Source organism: Punica granatum, chromosome 7 (assembly GCF_007655135.1).
Source record: "Punica granatum isolate Tunisia-2019 chromosome 7, ASM765513v2, whole genome shotgun sequence".
Lineage (NCBI taxonomy): Eukaryota > Viridiplantae > Streptophyta > Magnoliopsida > Myrtales > Lythraceae > Punica > Punica granatum.
The window spans coordinates 16987789-17005242 of NC_045133.1; the positions used below are offsets into that span (position 1 = coordinate 16987789).

Genomic DNA, 17454 nt, shown 5'->3' on the forward strand with positions numbered 1-17454 from the left:
TGGTACTCTAGTACCTTTTTGTTTCTTCAATGTGCATGAGTTTTCTTGCTCGGAATTAATAGACTTCTGCATACATTGAATAGATGTTATAGGATTAATGAGAATTGTCTTACATACGTTAAAAAGTGTAATGAAAATTATGAAAAATCGAGAAATATCGATCCACGATTTTTTATGAAGAAAAACAGGTTAACTCATTAAAGTAAGAGTAAATTAATAAAAAGAAAGCCTATAATTTCATAGTTTTCCCTAATATATCCCAAGTTTGCATTTATGTCACGACCTAAAATTTCAGCAAAATTTCCTCTATATTTTCTCGATATCCATTATCACATGAACTATTCATATAAAACATGCTTTCCATGACTCCCAAAAAAATATATAACCAATCTAGCAGACTCTAATATATATATATCTCTCAAGAGAGTACTTTTTCTCAACCATAGTACTAAACCAACTAAACAAAGGTTTCAAGTCATGACATAATTACAACATTCTACAATAACTTACTACTTATACTATAAGTGGATCTAACTGCAAAAATCTTTCACGCTAATCCCCCGATGTCCAATAAGATTTTCCTGTGCTGCAAATCTAGCTCCTTGCTCATCTGGAAAAATATATGCAGGAAGGTGAATTGTATCTCAGTGAGTATTAAATTTCACAATAAAATGAAGTATCAACTTGTTTATGCATTCACATCAACAATTACAGTCATATTATTTACTTCAAAATTTCTAATGATATATATACCTACTTTCCAGTCATGAACCTTTCCATTATTAGCCAATTCAATATTACATAACTCAAGCAATCATTATTAAACAACAAATAATAGCCATAGGGTCGCAATTCTCGCGACAGAGTTTCGACGATACCATGACCCCGCACTCATATCCACAAACTCCTCATTTGATTTCTCATAAGCGGGTGTTGCCCATTATCCTCCTGCAAGTATAGGCGTCCATTTTATATCACACTGGATCAGCGATCTAAGCGTTCCTTTTTATATCACGCCGAATCAACGATCTAGGCGTCCTATTTATATACCGCCAGATCAGCAGTCTCATGGCTATAAACAATAATATCATCACACCGCAATTAACTGGATTCATTTACAATAAATCCTCATACTATCTTCATTCAACTTATCTCATTCAAACAAGCATTGATATAATTAATTTAAGATTTAGTTTCATTCTATAGTGAAATAAAAATACTCACAAAGACCCCCAAAATGATAACTCAACGAGTCGAGCCTTTCGGGTGTATAGTCTCGGTCTCATCGGCTCCTCGAAATTATAAACATAGTTAGAACATCCAATATAAATAAATATATATATGCTTATTATTTTCAACTTAATCTGTCCTTGAATTTCTCGTGATGAAATTCAACTTAGAAAGGATAATTCACATAGAAAATCTCAATCAAATAAAGATTAGTGCAAGGCAACAAACCGACTCTTGAGAAGAAATGACATACAAGTATATATAACAAAAGTCAAGAACAAGAGATATACATGTATTTACATGTGTACATATGCACGGCGAAAAATACCCAAATCTTCACAACGTAACAACTGTCGAAACAAATGCAAGCTTAACAAACATGTCCATCCTACTTCCTGCTCCAATTTAAAAGAGCCCACTACCCATTTCTATTAAATTCACAAAATGAAAATGCAATCAACAAAAAAAACCGTACATGTAAGGCCAGCTATATATCCTAAGCATGCCTACCCTTCTATTCTCATGCATATCACCTATCCTTGGTCTGCTCCACACCACGTTACTACCAAATTTCAAGGGATAGAACAGAAAGGAAGAAAATTGAACAACGTCAGCTCAACAATACATACCTAACACGCCCATTAATTAACCAATTGCAATCTAAACTCTACCCTTGGAATAACTTCGAATTTCCCAGCCACTATACTCTTGGCATAGCTCGTCATCCCTGCGGTTCTTTGTTGCTGTCACCCCGAAACTCTCACTCCCCTATCGTCCTCTCGATTTCGTTCCTTCCTCCTCTACCGTAATCCAGCCCAAACTCTCGATCAAGTTCTCACCTCTTCCCTTCTACTCCGTTTCCTCTCTCTCTCTCTCCCCCTGGTGCTCTCTGTTTCTTTTCATTTCCCTCGACCAAAAACAGAGTAAATGAAGAAAGCAAAACATAAATAAGGGAGAAAAGGAAAAAATAATCACACGTGGAGCCCATGCCATGCTCCAGCAATCTAAAGTGCATTATATATATATATATATATATAGAAAATGACATCGTGTACCACAGTTTGAAAACAATTTTCATAGTATATCATATTTAGAAAAATTAACATGGAGCATCAAGAAAATTTGGAAATTTTTCACTGTGCATCATATCGTTACTCTTCCGTCCAAAATTGAATTGAATGGCGACGTTACTATATTTTCAAGGACATGATTGCACAAAAGAAAACTTGAGGGATTTAAACGAAATAAAATGTGGCCAGAGGGGCTCCTCGATCGTTGCCCCTTTTTCTTTACATTTTTCATTTTATTACGTTTAAATCCCTCAAGTTTTCTTTTGTGCAATCATGTCCATGAAAATGTAGTAACGTCGCCATTCAATTCAATTTTGGACGGAAGAGTAACGATATGATGCACATTGAAAAATTTCAAATTTTCTTGATGCTCCATGTTAATTTTTCGAAACTGTGATATGTGTTAGCATTTTCCCATATATATATAAGCATATGTAAGTATATGGGTATGTATGCATGTTGGTAATAAAAATACCAAGTCTCACAATTTGTAACTCAAAAGAGCACGATGTTTCATTTCAGTTCAAAATCTATCTTGACGTTACAATCATGTTAGATTTACCATTACGTGCTGACATAGCGATCGTAAAAGTAAAATTTATCTCCTACATTGCAGCCTAGCTTTAAATTAAAAATAAGATAAACATAAAACATGGCAAGTGAAGTTACAACATATCAAACCCCGGGATGGCCGCAGCTAATTGACCACATTGCCCAGCCTATGGCTCCCGAGGCCCGGATTGAGCAAATCCAGCCTTGGTCTCATGAAAACCTGAGTTGGGCAATCCCAAGGCTTAGGAGCCTAGGGGAGTCTCATTGAGACCTTACAAAGCCCATGGTGTGAGCCGCCATAGGTTAGTGATCCTCGGACTATGTCTCCTGGTGGACTCGTGACCGAAATGTGGCTTGGTGACAGTACTGAGGATGGGTTGGAAACCCAGATGTTACTCAGCTAAGGGTAAGGGTGGGCTACAGACCAAGATGTGGTTCAGGTGAGGTTAATGGTGGGCTCGCAAAGCCGCCATCGTTCTAGACCTATGGTGGTCCTTTGATGGGCAACAATGGCAGACGAATATTACGGGAGATGGCTTGAGAGTTTCAAAGTGCCGGCAGATGGATGAAAATTCAAATACAAGGCAAGGACGACATTACGCAAAGTGAAGGTAAAGACTCACCCCTGGCAAAAGATGCATTTACAATTGCAATTTGTACTGTAACGGCCCCTTAAAAGAGCTGCTATATAAATCTCGTAACTTTTTAAATGATCAAGACAATCGGCGAGATCGATTTGATCTCTTCGTCCGCATAGAATAGAAACATATAAATGATCGTATGGCCCTTTCCATGATGCGAAAGTCATTCTTTCCTCATACTACCACGGCTGAAGAGTTGCTGCTTTCGAAGTTGTGCTTGGTCCTTGGTTCGGGTTTTGTAGTTCCACTGATAAGGCTCCTGTCCCGGTTTCCTGAGCATGCCTCCTCGTCCAAGTGCTTGCTCCTCTCAGCATCTTCATCAGCAACATCCGCACGGTTTTGGTCGTCTTTGTCGCCACTGAAAGGAGAAATTCAGGCCCCATCAGGCACACAGATTTTACCATAGCTTTTGGGATGGTCAACTAAAGAAGTCCGTGGGATAATCACAAATCCGGGGCTTATCTAGGATCCAGACTAGGCTGTTAAGATGCAAATACTTCCGCCCGCTACTGCTTTCAACACTCACCAACCAAGACCCTACCTAGTTTGGAGAAGGCTTGGAACCAATACAGGCCAAAACAACGGATTGGAATGGAAGAACTGGTGATTAAACCAACTCAAAATCACAGATTGTTCTTGGTCACTATTATTTATATATATATATATATATATAATAAAAAAAAAAAAAAAAAATCTAATTGGGATGAAGTAGCATAGCTCTACTATTCTCGGTTTTGGAACACTGGATGTTTCGTGCAGTATAACGAGTCCAAATCTTTATGAGGAATTGAAATGTTACTGACCTGGAATAGACGACGAGCCCAACGGATACAGCAGCAAATGCTACAAAGTACATCCAATCCACCTACAGACAAACTCCTGAGAGGTTAATTTGATGAACAAAAGAAACCAATAAACTCTCCCCCTTCTTTAGAATTGCTGTCCACGAATACACTGAGACAACAAACGGACCTTCTCATGGTAAGCAAATATGCGAATAAGGACAGCCCACATGTCCGAGGTCAGCAACGACAAGTTAAGCATTGTGGACCCATTAATCTGCAGCAACAAAATGTAGGTCGAAATGACTAATATCACAGATGAACTAAAACAGTCGTATTGCACTGCAGTACAATGGAAATAGAAAAAAAATGGCCAAGAAATAGCTGCACTGTTCACCTAGCAATGAACAACCTGTTTTATGGCATATGTCAAGTCGAAATTCTCCTACGCTCGGTTATATAGCATTATGTAAATGTCGAAATTTTCCTCTTAAAAGAGAAATTTTGCATGACTTGACTGTAAATTACCAAATTTTTTCCAATTTCAAATAAGAAAAATGAGCAAATGCACCATACTGCGGAGTGTGGACAAGGGAACATAGAGAAGTGAGCAGTCTCATATTAGCAACTGCCTTTATTGAGAGAGACCCCAAAATGCAAACATGTAAAGGCAAGCCAAGCACGAGCCACTCGTAGAAAACAGGTGCAAATTTGATAATATTGACTAAGAGTGACAAAAGGCCAAACCTTAAGCAGAACTGGGACAAAGGAGTAGAAGAGGAACATAGCCAACGAAAACCCCACAAAAGGAAGAGCCTGAAAACAATTTGGAATACCATAATTGAGTCATCAAAACACAGATGGAACAAAATGACCTCGCATACAATGTAAATTCTCTTAACATCAGCGCTGTGTCTGGATCAAATCCCCTCTATTAAACTGAAAATCAGCAGGAAACTTGAGCAATAAAGCTTCAGAAGCCTGCCAAATGATTGGCCTTATTGCTGCTACCATGCATTTTTATATTTTTCATTGCCACCAGTTGCGAGTTTGAGTATTATAGAGTTGCCATAAATTTATGCTCCACTTAACTGTGTCACACTTCCATGATGCACTTTCTAACCATGAGCAATGCTTCTAGGCTTTTTCACGAGGGTACAGTTTTATCACTTAAAACCTAACAGTCTAGAGATAGAGATTTGCAAAAAAGCTCACTGCTCCAGCAGACCACTGAATGGATTTCAGCTCATTACGCTCAAGAACGCTTCTGTAGGATCAGCTAAGGAATAACATGTACCTACAGGAAAACATTCTAGAAAAAAGAAACTGATTCACAAAATTGGCCTTTAGCTGCCCATTTATGTAGATGTGTTCATCTTTGAGTCAAAAAGCTGCTTCCTTTCACAGGAAAAAGAAGGATTTTTACTGATATCTGGAAAAAGATTAGCCTTAGACTTACTAGGAAAGTAAGCAATTCAAAACACCCAGAAAGCAAGAAAATCATTAGTTCATCTGAAGGATACATTTGGATCGCACTGATAAGGGCACCAAAAATTCCGAGCATTGACATCAGTTCAACTCTGTCAGCATTCTTCACAAGATATTCCTGTCCAATAACAAATTAAACAGTAATTTACTGAGAAATCCAGCTATGGCCATCATAAGAGGATACAAAGAATAAAAAGACTTTAATATTAATTACAGAGTCAATGCTCTTATTTAGCATGCAATGATTGATCTTCCACAGTAACCAAAATGTCTCATCTCAAAATATATAAACAATTTATAGTTCAAAACAGAGCAAATGGACTTGTGAGCATGAAACTAGAGCATACACCTCAACATTCATTTAGAAAATTCCTATACTGGATTTCATGCTTACAAACAATCAGTTATACAGTACAATTTGCTATCCAGAAATGCTTACGCAGAAGAAAACAGATAAGAAGTTTCCTATATGAAAGAACCGCAAGAATTTGCCTACCTCACTGACGTTACTAACAGCATAAAGTGTCGCTCCAGCGATGACAAGTGCATCACCTTTACGAGGATTGCTCCCACCTACATTATATAAAAGTCTGAAAGCATTAGCACATATTTTCAGTGGAAGAAGCCACATAAGTATAAGAATGACCCACAGAAACTTGACTAGAAAACCAACAACTTTGGAGGAAAAAAATAAAAAAGGCATGCCAAATCAATCCAGTACTCCTATAACTCGCAAAATCCATCAATATTCCAACTCAATTCATTTCCAGACTTTATTTTCAGTTTCAGTTCAATTCACACATTTTCCCAACAGCTTTATTCATGCCCAACTGAATCCAAACAGATTGAAGAACATCAATGTAGGCCTAAAAAATAGTTTTATAGACAAAAACAGCTTCTAATGCTTACAAAGAGAAAATCCAACTAGCCCTAATCACAAGTTTTCTCTGTCTAAATTATTAAGTCAGCATATGCAACTATAGAAAACTAATGAATGCAAAAGATTTAATTACCCGATCTATCACCCGCATGAACATCTGAGAAAACAACCATAACAAGACCGGCAACACAGATAACCACGCCTGTGATCTTCTTATATCGGTACTTTGTGCTCAAGAAAAGCCACGTGAGGAGCATGACTGACGGAATTGCCCAACAATCTAGAAGCATGACGCTTGTGATAGATGTGTACTGATAAGCCTTGACCACTGGAAATAGAATAAATGCAGTATCGACATTATCAACATTAAGGAGATAGGTTAACTTTCAGAAAGAATTGTTTTCTCTTTTCCAGACTCAGTAGTAGAAACGGCCCAAGGAGTGCTTAACTGAACTTATTAAGAACGGTAAATTTGTCCAAGCATTTATCTTGAAAAAGAGACTTTGCCTATGCATTGACAATCAAGCGCCGCGTATGCACAGCTTAATCTTAAAAGAACAAATCAGAAGCCATATGAGTTACTAGATCTTGCGAAACATAAGCAAAAAGACCCACAGATTAGGTAAGGCTTTCACTTTTTTGTTTATTTATTATTTGGCTGGTGACATATTCAATCTGGAATAGAGAATATACTCAAACTCACCCAGAAAATTGGCCTCTACATCTACCACTCCAAGTGCTATGTAATAATACCATTTTGCCTGCAAATATTTTAGAGAAATTTGTCTCAGGAGTGCAGTAAATTAAAAAGAAAAAGGAAAAAAGAAAGCAGAAACAGAAAATGCAGGAAGAAAACAAGAAGCAGCGACCTGTACAGAGATACCCACTTCAGAAAATCATCAGAATGCTACTATCCACAAAACACAAAACAAAGAAAAAAAAATGCTACTATCCACATCCCAAAGGAAAGGATATGCCTCACCAAAAGATGCTGAACTTGAGAAGGCAGTGTCAAAATTTAACAATTCTCTTCTTTAAATCACGCCCTTCATGCAGTTAAACTACAGCTATCTAAAAGCAAATAACAAGCTTTGAATTCCCCGCTCCAGGTTGGAAATTCCCGTCCCACCCCAAGCCTGGATGTGATTTGTATTGCCAAAAGATAAGAGATGCAAAGAAGTAAACGGAAAAAAAAATGGAGATTAACCTTCAAAGGTTGCTTGCGGTACAGGACGATACTCCCATAAACAATTGCCAGCAAGCAATAGTTTAGAAAAGACTGTGAAGTCGGGGCATTAATCCCTGAAATCCAACAAAAAAGATTATACGAGAAATAAGATTCATCCTCAAATTCTCAACATGAGAAACCAATGGAACATAAGACAAAACTACCCAAAGATCATGATATGTTTCTTCTGCTTGAGTCTTGAATCATCAACCTCAATATGATTTCACAATACATATCAATATACAAGCAGATAATCCCATAAGAGTTTTAAACTATGAACAAAATCTTCTGGACAATCAATTCCAGTCTCTGTTCCCTCCCATTCCAATAGCAGGGGAAATTGGGCGAAAATTGTATTCATTTTTAGCAAGAGTGGAGATTTGGACAAAAGGTAACTCCTGCACAAAGTTTTCTGTGTCTTATTTGATCATAAAAAACACAAAACTTGATGAGATATTTTCTGGATATATAAGTAATATGTGACCAAAACTACAGAAGACATACAAAAACTAGGAAAAGAAAACATTTTCTTTTCAGATTCAATTCAATGATACTTAGTATAAAACAGAAAGAAACAACCACATGCTACATATTATCTGATCAGTCATCGCAAATATAATCAGCTCATAAGAAGGACTGTCCAAAAAATGAAGAAAGAAAGAAAAAATACCTTTTTTGGCTAGTTCAGAGGAAGAGAACCCCGTGGAAGTAATGAGGAGAGAGAGGAACTGCCCCAACGCGAGCCCCACAAGTGTCTTCTTCGTCCAGAACTCCTTGAATCCCATCATCTTCATTCACCCTCCCAAAAAAGACTCAAACTTTCTCTCCCCCACTATGTCTATGGCAATGAAGCTGACGACCCGAAATCCCGGGAAGAACAAGAAGGACGAGGATTGGGAGATGATACCCAGCTGAGCAAATCCAAACGCGATCACAATGTTAACAGCCCCCCGTGAATATGGAGCGTCCCCGAAAAGGAAAGACGTGCCGGAAACCGAATGCCCCACTGACAGTACCAGCTGGTGCGACTACATATACGTGGGGGATTGACGAAGATGAAAAGGACATCGAAAGAGAAAGTGAGAGAGACAAGGAAGGAGATGGAAAAGGTGAAGAGAATCTCTCTCCTCCCCTTTAATAATGATCGGTCCACAGGGAACGGCTGAGCGGCGTTCCCAAATTCTTTATATACGCAATCTCCCCCCACCCAGGTCTGCACAGGGGATTATAGAAGGGTAATTCTCGGATGGAACCTGACTTTTCACGGTGCTCGATTCGAAGGGAACGGCTGAGCGGAGTTCCCAAATTCTTTATATACACAATCTCCCCCGCCCAGGTCTGGGCGGAGGATGATACAATGGTGATTTTAAAATGAAATGCTAACTTGTATTTCATAGTGGTTATATAAATTTTAGTTATCAGATCTTAGTTTTAATTATCATTCGTTCATTATTTATATATTCTATTCCTAGTATTTTGTCCTTTATACTTTCTTTTTACAATTTTTGCCCGCAATATTATACTCATGTTTGGGCATCCACTTGTACCAATCACATTCCACCACATCACTCTTCATCACCATGTAACCACCACATCAACAGCACCAATAGGAGAAGGTTTACCAATATTATTCAGTTTTATAAACATAAAATGTTTTACAATTTTGATTGGTTTTAAATCCAAATCGGTTTCGGTTGGTTAGAAGCAACCGACAATGAGGCTTTAAACGATGATATCTAACTCCGGGAACATGTCAATGTTTGATTGGTGATTGTTTCCGACGATTCGATTTTGAATAATCATGTCCAACTCAATCTTCTTTTCATTTTTCTATGGGCCGTTTAAAAGCAATCAACAATGGCTTCCAACGATGAGGTTTCGAACGATGATATCCAACTCGAGCAACATGTCAATGCTTGATCGGTTATTGTTTCCGACGATTCGGTTTTCAACAATCATGTCCATCTCGATAATTTTTTCTTTTCTATTTTTATTCTGTTGATGGCTTTATCATCTACTCCATTAATTTTCAAGGCGGCAACCAACTACTATTGACGGCAGTCAGCCGTGACCACTTATGGTCACCAAGGGCCTTGTTTTTTTTTTAATTCCGATTACATTTTCATCGATATTTTTTCCCATAACAAGCTTTCCTAATTTTTCTCCCTAAAATCAAGGAAACATAATATCTGCAAAGCAAATTACATGGGTTCCATAATTATCACCCGTTAATAAGTAAATAAATACCTAATTTGTTTGAAAATTGGTGGGATTTTTTAATTCGCGCCATCCAACTAACAACTATATGTGATTTTTCGTAAAAATTTTTAGATTAATTTATCAGTATTGTTCCCCACAGTCACAACCATCTCATAACAACTTCCCCTCCCTTGTTTGAAACTAGGTGAGATTTGATTTTTAATCCGCTCGGACGAATTATCATATTGAGACGAACCAATGTATGTATTTTTCAGGGAAATTCTCCAAGATTTATGTACCCTTATTTATATCCTAAGATCACGGCCATTTCGCGAAAACTTCGCCTCCCACGTGGGAGAATAGCTTCAACACCGGCGACCAATGAATTCAAACAATAGTATGTGGTGCGATATTTTTAGGCGGGAGAACAAAATCTAATATTTCTCAAAATCCCAAATCTAGACCTATGTAGCTCTCCCCAACATGAATGTTGGGTCAAACCAATTAATAAAATGAGGGATTATCTCTATATATCATATTGCTTTGAACCAATATATATATTCTAAGTCGAACCAGTACAAATAAATGTCTATCACGTTACATAACCGTTCCAAATCTCGTAATGGTCTAAATATTTAAAGGATGTTCATTTTAGAGAAGACAAACCGATATATTAGAGATAATATGTCTCATTGCAGTATCTATCAATCGCATTTAACTTTATAATTGTAATGTAAAATAACCACATAGCATCCAAGACCATAATGTCGATTTGCATGTGACAATTCACCCTTAAAACCATTTTTATTGGTTTTAATTTTCATTGTTGGTTAGATCTAACTCACTAATTGAGTCGAGCCAACATGTGAATCTAGAAAATAATATGCATTTTATGGATTGGTCTAAGGGTTGGTCTGAACTCATTCATTGTTAAGGTTGAACTAACATCACCATCTTAAATATTACGGTTAATTTTTCATAAATGGGAATCAGAATAACTAATTGCATGTATCCCATAATTATGTGGAGGCAATTTCCAGTTTAATTATGGGAAGTTAAAATCACTTATATTGTGGGAAGTTATTATCCGACCCAAAAAAATTCGCAGTTTACTTAGGGAAGTTAAAATCCCTTATTTTACAAAAATTTATTATGGAAGTTCATATCCGACCGAAAAAAAAAATCCCAACGCACTGAGAGAGATGGAAGGACGACTCGGGTAACAGGCGGACTCAGGTTGTCATCACCTTCGTCATCGAATTTCAATGAAAGCCAGTGGCCACTGATAGTCTTGGGGGCGATCTTACATTGAAAATGATTAAACCAATTATATGAACTCATCGATTAATGCGTAAATCAAAATGAAAATCAAATGTTGCAAAAGTTTGTTGAACAATCTATGGCAACAAACAGAGTGGCCGCCCCGCCGTTGCTAGCCTTGGCGACAGACTTACCTTGAAAACGATTAAACCAGTCATATGAACCAATCGATTAAATCCTAAATCAAGATGAATGTTGTAAAGTAAACCAAACGATCTATGGGCGAAAGCCAATTGCCGCCGCCGTCGCTATCCTTGTCGGTGGTCCTTGAAAATGGTTAAACCAGTTCTATGAACCATTCTATTAAATCGTAAATCGGTTATATTAAATCGAATGTTGCAAAAGTAAAATAATCCGTAAAAATCGGTTTTTTCATCTAAACCGATCCACTATAATACGATCACATCATCGACACGTCATCCACATGTCCACGTCATCAACATTTCTTTTAACCCCAAAGCGGTCCTCCAAATTTATTTTACTATATGTGCCTGATGGACTTGAGATGAAATTGAAAGTTATATGGGCAAAACTATTACCTTACAAAATATATGGACTAAAAAAATAGGGTTCCACCATGGAATATAAATTAGTGTTCTATCCTAGAATTTGCCATTATAGATATATATATATATATATATAATTATATAATCTATGCTAATTCTACTTTTGGTCCTTGATCCTTTTTCTTGTCATCAATGTCGTCCATTTCATTGGTCTTCGCTCGGCTGTGTCGTGCAGGATAAACAAAATGTTTACTACGGTGTCAAATGTAAATCCAATTGAATTGACGATCTTTTACGGCTTGGTTTTATCAAGGAACTTGAATTTTTTTTCTTTTTGGACCAAATAGAGACAAATCCTTGAGACATGGGGTAGATTGAGGAAACAAAAATTGTTCAGGGACGACTTGAAATAAGAAGCAAGTTTTGTGGGCAATAGATATTTTATGCGTCCGGCGACAGCTTTGCCGAAGATCGATCAATTATTGGGGGATCGCCGCAATCCAATTGCATTATTTTTCTTATTATACATTTGTCCCCCTCATAATTTTAAATTGTTTTTTTTTTTGAGGTATTATTAGCTTACTAACAAAATAAAAATATATTTTAATTAATCCCCAAAATAATATATTCTAATAACAATAAAGCGGGCCGTACAATTTTTCGTGGGAAAAGGGGACGCCCCCCGCATTCTTTTTTTTTTGGTGTATGAAGCCCCACTCTATTGGACATGAGATTTTTATGTTTGATTGATGTTTGATGTTTTGATAATTGACCTGATCTATTCTCTCTATTTGTGTGCCACATTTTTGTACCATTTTCCACCTATGAAAATTTGCAGTGTTTACGGAAATTTTTTTGGACCTCCAGCCCTGTATTATTTTTTCTGAGCATGTCATGCTCGTTTTGTATTTCAATTCATTTATGTCGTATTCTGATTCATAAATTCTTCAAATAGTCGACTGTATGTGTGTACTGTCGACTGCTTTGCATAAAAAATGACATGGTGTAACCGAGAGTATATACATGTAATCGACTGTCTGAAGAGTTTATTTTTAAAGTACAACACAAATAAATTGAAATACGATACGCTCAGAAAAAATAAAATGGGGTTGGAGGTCTACCGACATGACTGAAAATTTTCCACAAGGCTTACAAGAGTTTTACTAAAGAATAAACTGTCACTTTCGTCTATAAACTATCTTCAAGCCATCACTTTAGTTCCTAAATAAATTTTACCACCAGTTTGGTCTAGATGTTTGAGTTTTGTCTACCAATTTAGTCTATGTCGTCAATGTCTCAAATGGAAGTATGATGTAGCTGCATCATTGGAATAAACGACGCCAAAAAAAATATTTTTTTAATCGCACTTATCAAAATGACTTTTTTTGTGATTTTAAAAAATTAAAAAAATACATCACATGAAGGGGCAAGAGCGATTGGAGCTCCTGGCAGGCTACTGTGTCCTCATGCAAGCTCACTGGAGGCACTAGGAGTGTCTGGCGACCTAGAGAGAAACAGAGAGAGGAAAGGGCAGAGAGGTTGAGGGCTCTCCGGTCGGTCACCATCCCTTTAGGCAAGGTCGTCGGAGGCCGTTAGTGCCCCTAACAACCTCGCTCGAGGGGGTTGCGACCAACACCTAAGGGAGGAGAAAGTATCTAAATAATAATTACACATATTTTGAGTAAATTACATGTTTTAAGAAAATTTGTTGGGATAAATTATATAAATCCCTAGTAAGTTATTTGGAATTGAGTAAATTAGGTAGACTTCAATAAGACTTACTCAAATGTTAGTAAATTATATGAATTTTAATAGAGTTTTATTTATTATTTTTATCAAAATACTTATTTGCACCTTACTGCTATTTTTATTTAATACACCATATTGTTTTCCTTAAATTTTTCTTTGAGCTTTCATACTCCAATCCGTATGGGGAATTTTATTTTTTTTCCCCTTCTTAAAAACTAGAGGAATTGATATGCCATGTGTAGCACGAGTACCCGTTTTGTGATGTGAAGAAATATGGAAATGGTTCTTTTTTGTCTGACTGTAAAAATAACATATAGGTAGTGTTTCCATTGCAAATGGCCACTGGCTTACATAATGGCTAGTGGTACGTATGGATACCAGATATATCCGAAAACGATTGGAATCTACCTATTAGGGTATGGTCCATGTAACTCCAATTGAAAATTGGGATAAGATCCGGGTGATAATTTAAAGAACCGGTGAAAATAGGTCCTAGTTCTAGTTTCTACATATAGGGTATCCAAGGAACCAGTACTTGAGACCTATATTTTTTTTGAAAAAAATTATTTTATATTTACATAATCCTCTATGTGCAATGTAGTAACTACAAAATCTTAAGGAAAGCTTATTTGCTTTGTCTATTATGGAGAGCTATATTATCATTTTTTTACTAAATAGTTACAAAATCTTTTAGTTGCTTATTTACTTTGTATACTATATAATCCTAATGAGAGTTACATAATCCTTTAGTCCTGTGGATGGATGGATGTGATCCGTTTAATTTATGTCAACATTTTTCTATTTCGCGTGATTATGAATGAAATCTTTTCGATTTTAATTATTTATTTCATTTATTGTGCTTGAATAGAAAAAAGAAAAAGTTACATGTCCTAACATGGTACTTGAAACATGTAATAATTCAGGTTTTGGGTAGATTTCGATCCCTAGTCTCAGCATGATAGGATCCGGTTCTAAAATTTTGGAATTTGTCCCCTATAGGTAGGGTCCAGGTACAATAAAAAAAGGCAGGGTATCCTTAATAGCACACACCTAATAGTGACAGTTCCATGATTATTATTATTATTATTATTATTCTAATCTTGATTAATTCCTTTACATGGTTTTTAAAAATATATATTTTCAAGGTTTGTCAATTTATATAGAGGGATGCCTTCTCTTTATTATAATATAGAACAAGATTATACTTCCGATTAGTGATCAAATAATAAATTATAAATCATACGAGTAAAAACAGAATCTGAAAAATTAATCAAAAATTTCCTTTATCACTTTTTTAGCATTATTTATAAAATAAAAGAACAGAGCGTTGAGCAATGAGCAGCTGTAATTCCATTCTTATAGTCCATAAGCTACACCAGAAGGTGTAGTTATAAAAGGAAATCGGGTAGTTATATATTTAGTCCACTAATCTTTTCTTAATTTTCAATTTCACCCATTTCTAATATATACACCTTTGCTTGTTTCGGCTAGAAATTGAGTTACACACTTAAACATCACTACAGCCAAGTTAGTCCTTATCCAAGTCTCAACTCCCAAGCCGGAAACCCCTTCTAATATCTAATATTTAGTCCCTCTGAACTGAAAGATCCACCACTAAAATACATATCACCAATTGTTGTATATTATACAATTATAACTATATTGAAGCACTTAAAAGTGAAGCGCTAAAAGGACACCTGTTGCCTTGTCAGTCGGTCTCCGCCCTCCACCACCAGCGGTAATGGTATGCAGGTGGGAAGTTCCTTTCATGCATTGCGCCAATTTACCTTTAATAAGGACCTTTGGCGAGGGGTAGGTTCTGATGTGACTCAATCATAGTTGAGAGTGCGAACATATCCGATAATCTAATCTAATCTAATGGAAACGCGAATAACAATAATCCTTTAATATAAATCTAATAGAGTTGACCCGATAGTTAAAGGAAATAACTTTATTGGTGAAGATTCATATTTCTGTGTCTTTTATTTATAGGCATACGACACATTGAACTTGAACAATTTCGCATATATCGATGAGTTTTTTTCGATTATCAAAAAAAATTTCATTTTTTAAGAAATTTAATTATATATTACTATACACAAATATATGACAAATAAATAAAATGCATCAAATATGGCACAAGCAATATCTTGTAAGTTCATTGAACTAAAATCGAAAAGTAAACTCGACAGCACTAAAAATATTCGATTTTGGTTTGGTATTACTGAGTTTTATTGACCTGAATGAATGGTGAAGAGTGTTTTGATAGTCGCTCCGTAGCTCCTCAGATGTGGTGCTCCTCGGACATGAAGTAGACAAGAAAAATCGCATTGAGGTGGCAGCACAAGTCAACCCTTTGATGCTTAAGTCAGAGGCGCAATAGCCATTGATAAGTTTGAGAGAAATTGATGAAATGGAGATTCATGCCTCCAATTTATAGTAGGATGCCTCCACTGTGATAAGGATGACATCAACCTTATGTAAACTACTAAACTCGCATGTACTAAATTCTTTTTAAGTCAAAAAGAATTTAGGCGACACTTTTATCCGTGGACTAAGGTGCCCCTCCACTGGAGGGGAGCCCCCGTTGTTGTCGTGCCCCAATAGTCTCTGATTTAATTTTTAATTTTAATGAATTTCATTTTTTCCTTTTCTTAAAACTTTTTAAAGTAAAAATATTAATTGACAAAACACATCAGAAAAATTTACACATGACGCCTAGTCAACCACCACAGTAGAAAAGGTATGGACAATGAGCGTCCTAATTTAAAAAGAAGAGGTGTCACTGCACATTTTTAAAATTGAAGAAATACAATAGAAGTCATAAAAGTTTGTCTTTTTAATCGATTGAGTCCTTTTGACTTTTTCAGTCGTAAAATGAGTCAAATATTTTCCAGGCGTCCAATACATACATGAGTGGAATTTATAAAAAAAAAAAAAAAATTAAAAATATTTCGAAAACAGAACATAGAAAAAGGAACTCATCGTCTTCCACGCTCCCTGCCGTCTTCCTCCTTCTTCATCCCTAGAAACCCTAGAAGCCCCTCCCACACTCCCTGCCATCTTCCGTTTGTTCCATATTTTCATGGTTTGCCACACTAATTTAATCGAAGCTCTCTCCACTCCGATTGTCGATCAAATCGAGGTTCCCGCTCTAAAAACCTATCAAGACTCCGCTGCAACATCAGAGCTTACAACTGATTCCGCTACTTCGGAACGCCTAGTAGTTACTAATGCATCAGCTGGAATTTGTGAAAACGAATAATCTGTGCATGATAAACAACTTCATAAGCCTCCGATTGAGGAAGAAAATGTATGGCAAAATGACTCTCTCATTTTTTTTTTAGTGTTTCCAAAACCCAGTGCATTTAAGCGGTAAGCGGGGGTGGGGGCCCGGGCCCCGCCGGCGACCCCTAACCCCCGGGATGAGGTCGCCTGAGTCTTCAGCGTTGGCCGGCGACCTCATCTCTTGGGGTGGGGGAACCCACTCCTGGCGACAACCCATACAGCTCTTTGTCGGGGCTGGGTTCCTTTTCTTTGTTTTCCGTTTTTCTTTTCCAGTGTTCGATAACATTTTTCAAATTTTTTTCATAAATTCCAAATGTATATTTTATGGACACATGGAAAATATATGACGGCTTTAAAGTGCACGTCAACTTTCGTTGATGCTCAGTTACGATTTGGATCAAAAGTGTTGGGCATAACAAATTTATAGAATTGAAAAATTCGAAGTGAAATTTATAGGATTCGGTCGATAAAAATAGTAAACTTCTACGATTTCTGTTGTATTTTTTCCTTTTCGAAACTAT

General features: G+C 36.6%; 1 protein-coding gene and 1 long non-coding RNA gene across 3 annotated transcripts; both read right to left on the reverse strand.

Moving 5' to 3' along the window:
* Positions 1–321: 321 nt before the first annotated feature.
* On the reverse strand, positions 322–2132 carry LOC116214987. Its single transcript, XR_004158388.1, has 3 exons — positions 1860–2132; positions 1225–1292; positions 322–610 (listed from the first exon to the last, which is right to left on the reverse strand). It is a non-coding gene; the product is annotated as an uncharacterized LOC116214987 (long non-coding RNA).
* A 1316-nt stretch (positions 2133–3448) lies between these two features.
* Positions 3449–9177, reverse strand: LOC116214665 (solute carrier family 35 member F1-like). 2 transcript variants are annotated; one of them, XM_031550073.1, is made up of 11 exons: positions 8542–9167; positions 7851–7945; positions 7347–7404; positions 6777–6971; positions 6260–6336; positions 5799–5881; positions 5491–5542; positions 5023–5091; positions 4466–4552; positions 4297–4358; positions 3449–3851 (listed from the first exon to the last, which is right to left on the reverse strand). In XM_031550073.1, exons 1-11 carry the CDS (start codon positions 8663–8665, stop codon positions 3668–3670), a joined length of 1086 nt encoding a protein of 361 aa, XP_031405933.1. In that variant the 5' UTR covers positions 8666–9167; the 3' UTR covers positions 3449–3667. The 2 variants fall into 2 exon arrangements, with proteins under 2 accessions (XP_031405933.1, XP_031405934.1); XM_031550074.1 differs by lacking the exon at positions 6777–6971 and having other exon boundaries at positions 3489–3851; positions 8542–9177.
* Between the last annotated feature and the right edge of the window lie 8277 nt (positions 9178–17454).

Coding starts and splice junctions, on each gene's coding strand:
- LOC116214665 (XM_031550073.1), bottom strand. CDS start 8,665: ATGAAGATGATGGGATTCAAGGAGTTCTGGACGAAGAAGACACTTGTG. Junction 6,337..6,776: donor TCATGCGGGTGATAGATCGG/GTAATTAAATCT, acceptor TATATAATGTAG/GTGGGAGCAATCCTCGTAAA. Junction 3,852..4,296: donor GGGCTCGTCGTCTATTCCAG/GTCAGTAACATT, acceptor TTCTCCTTTCAG/TGGCGACAAAGACGACCAAA.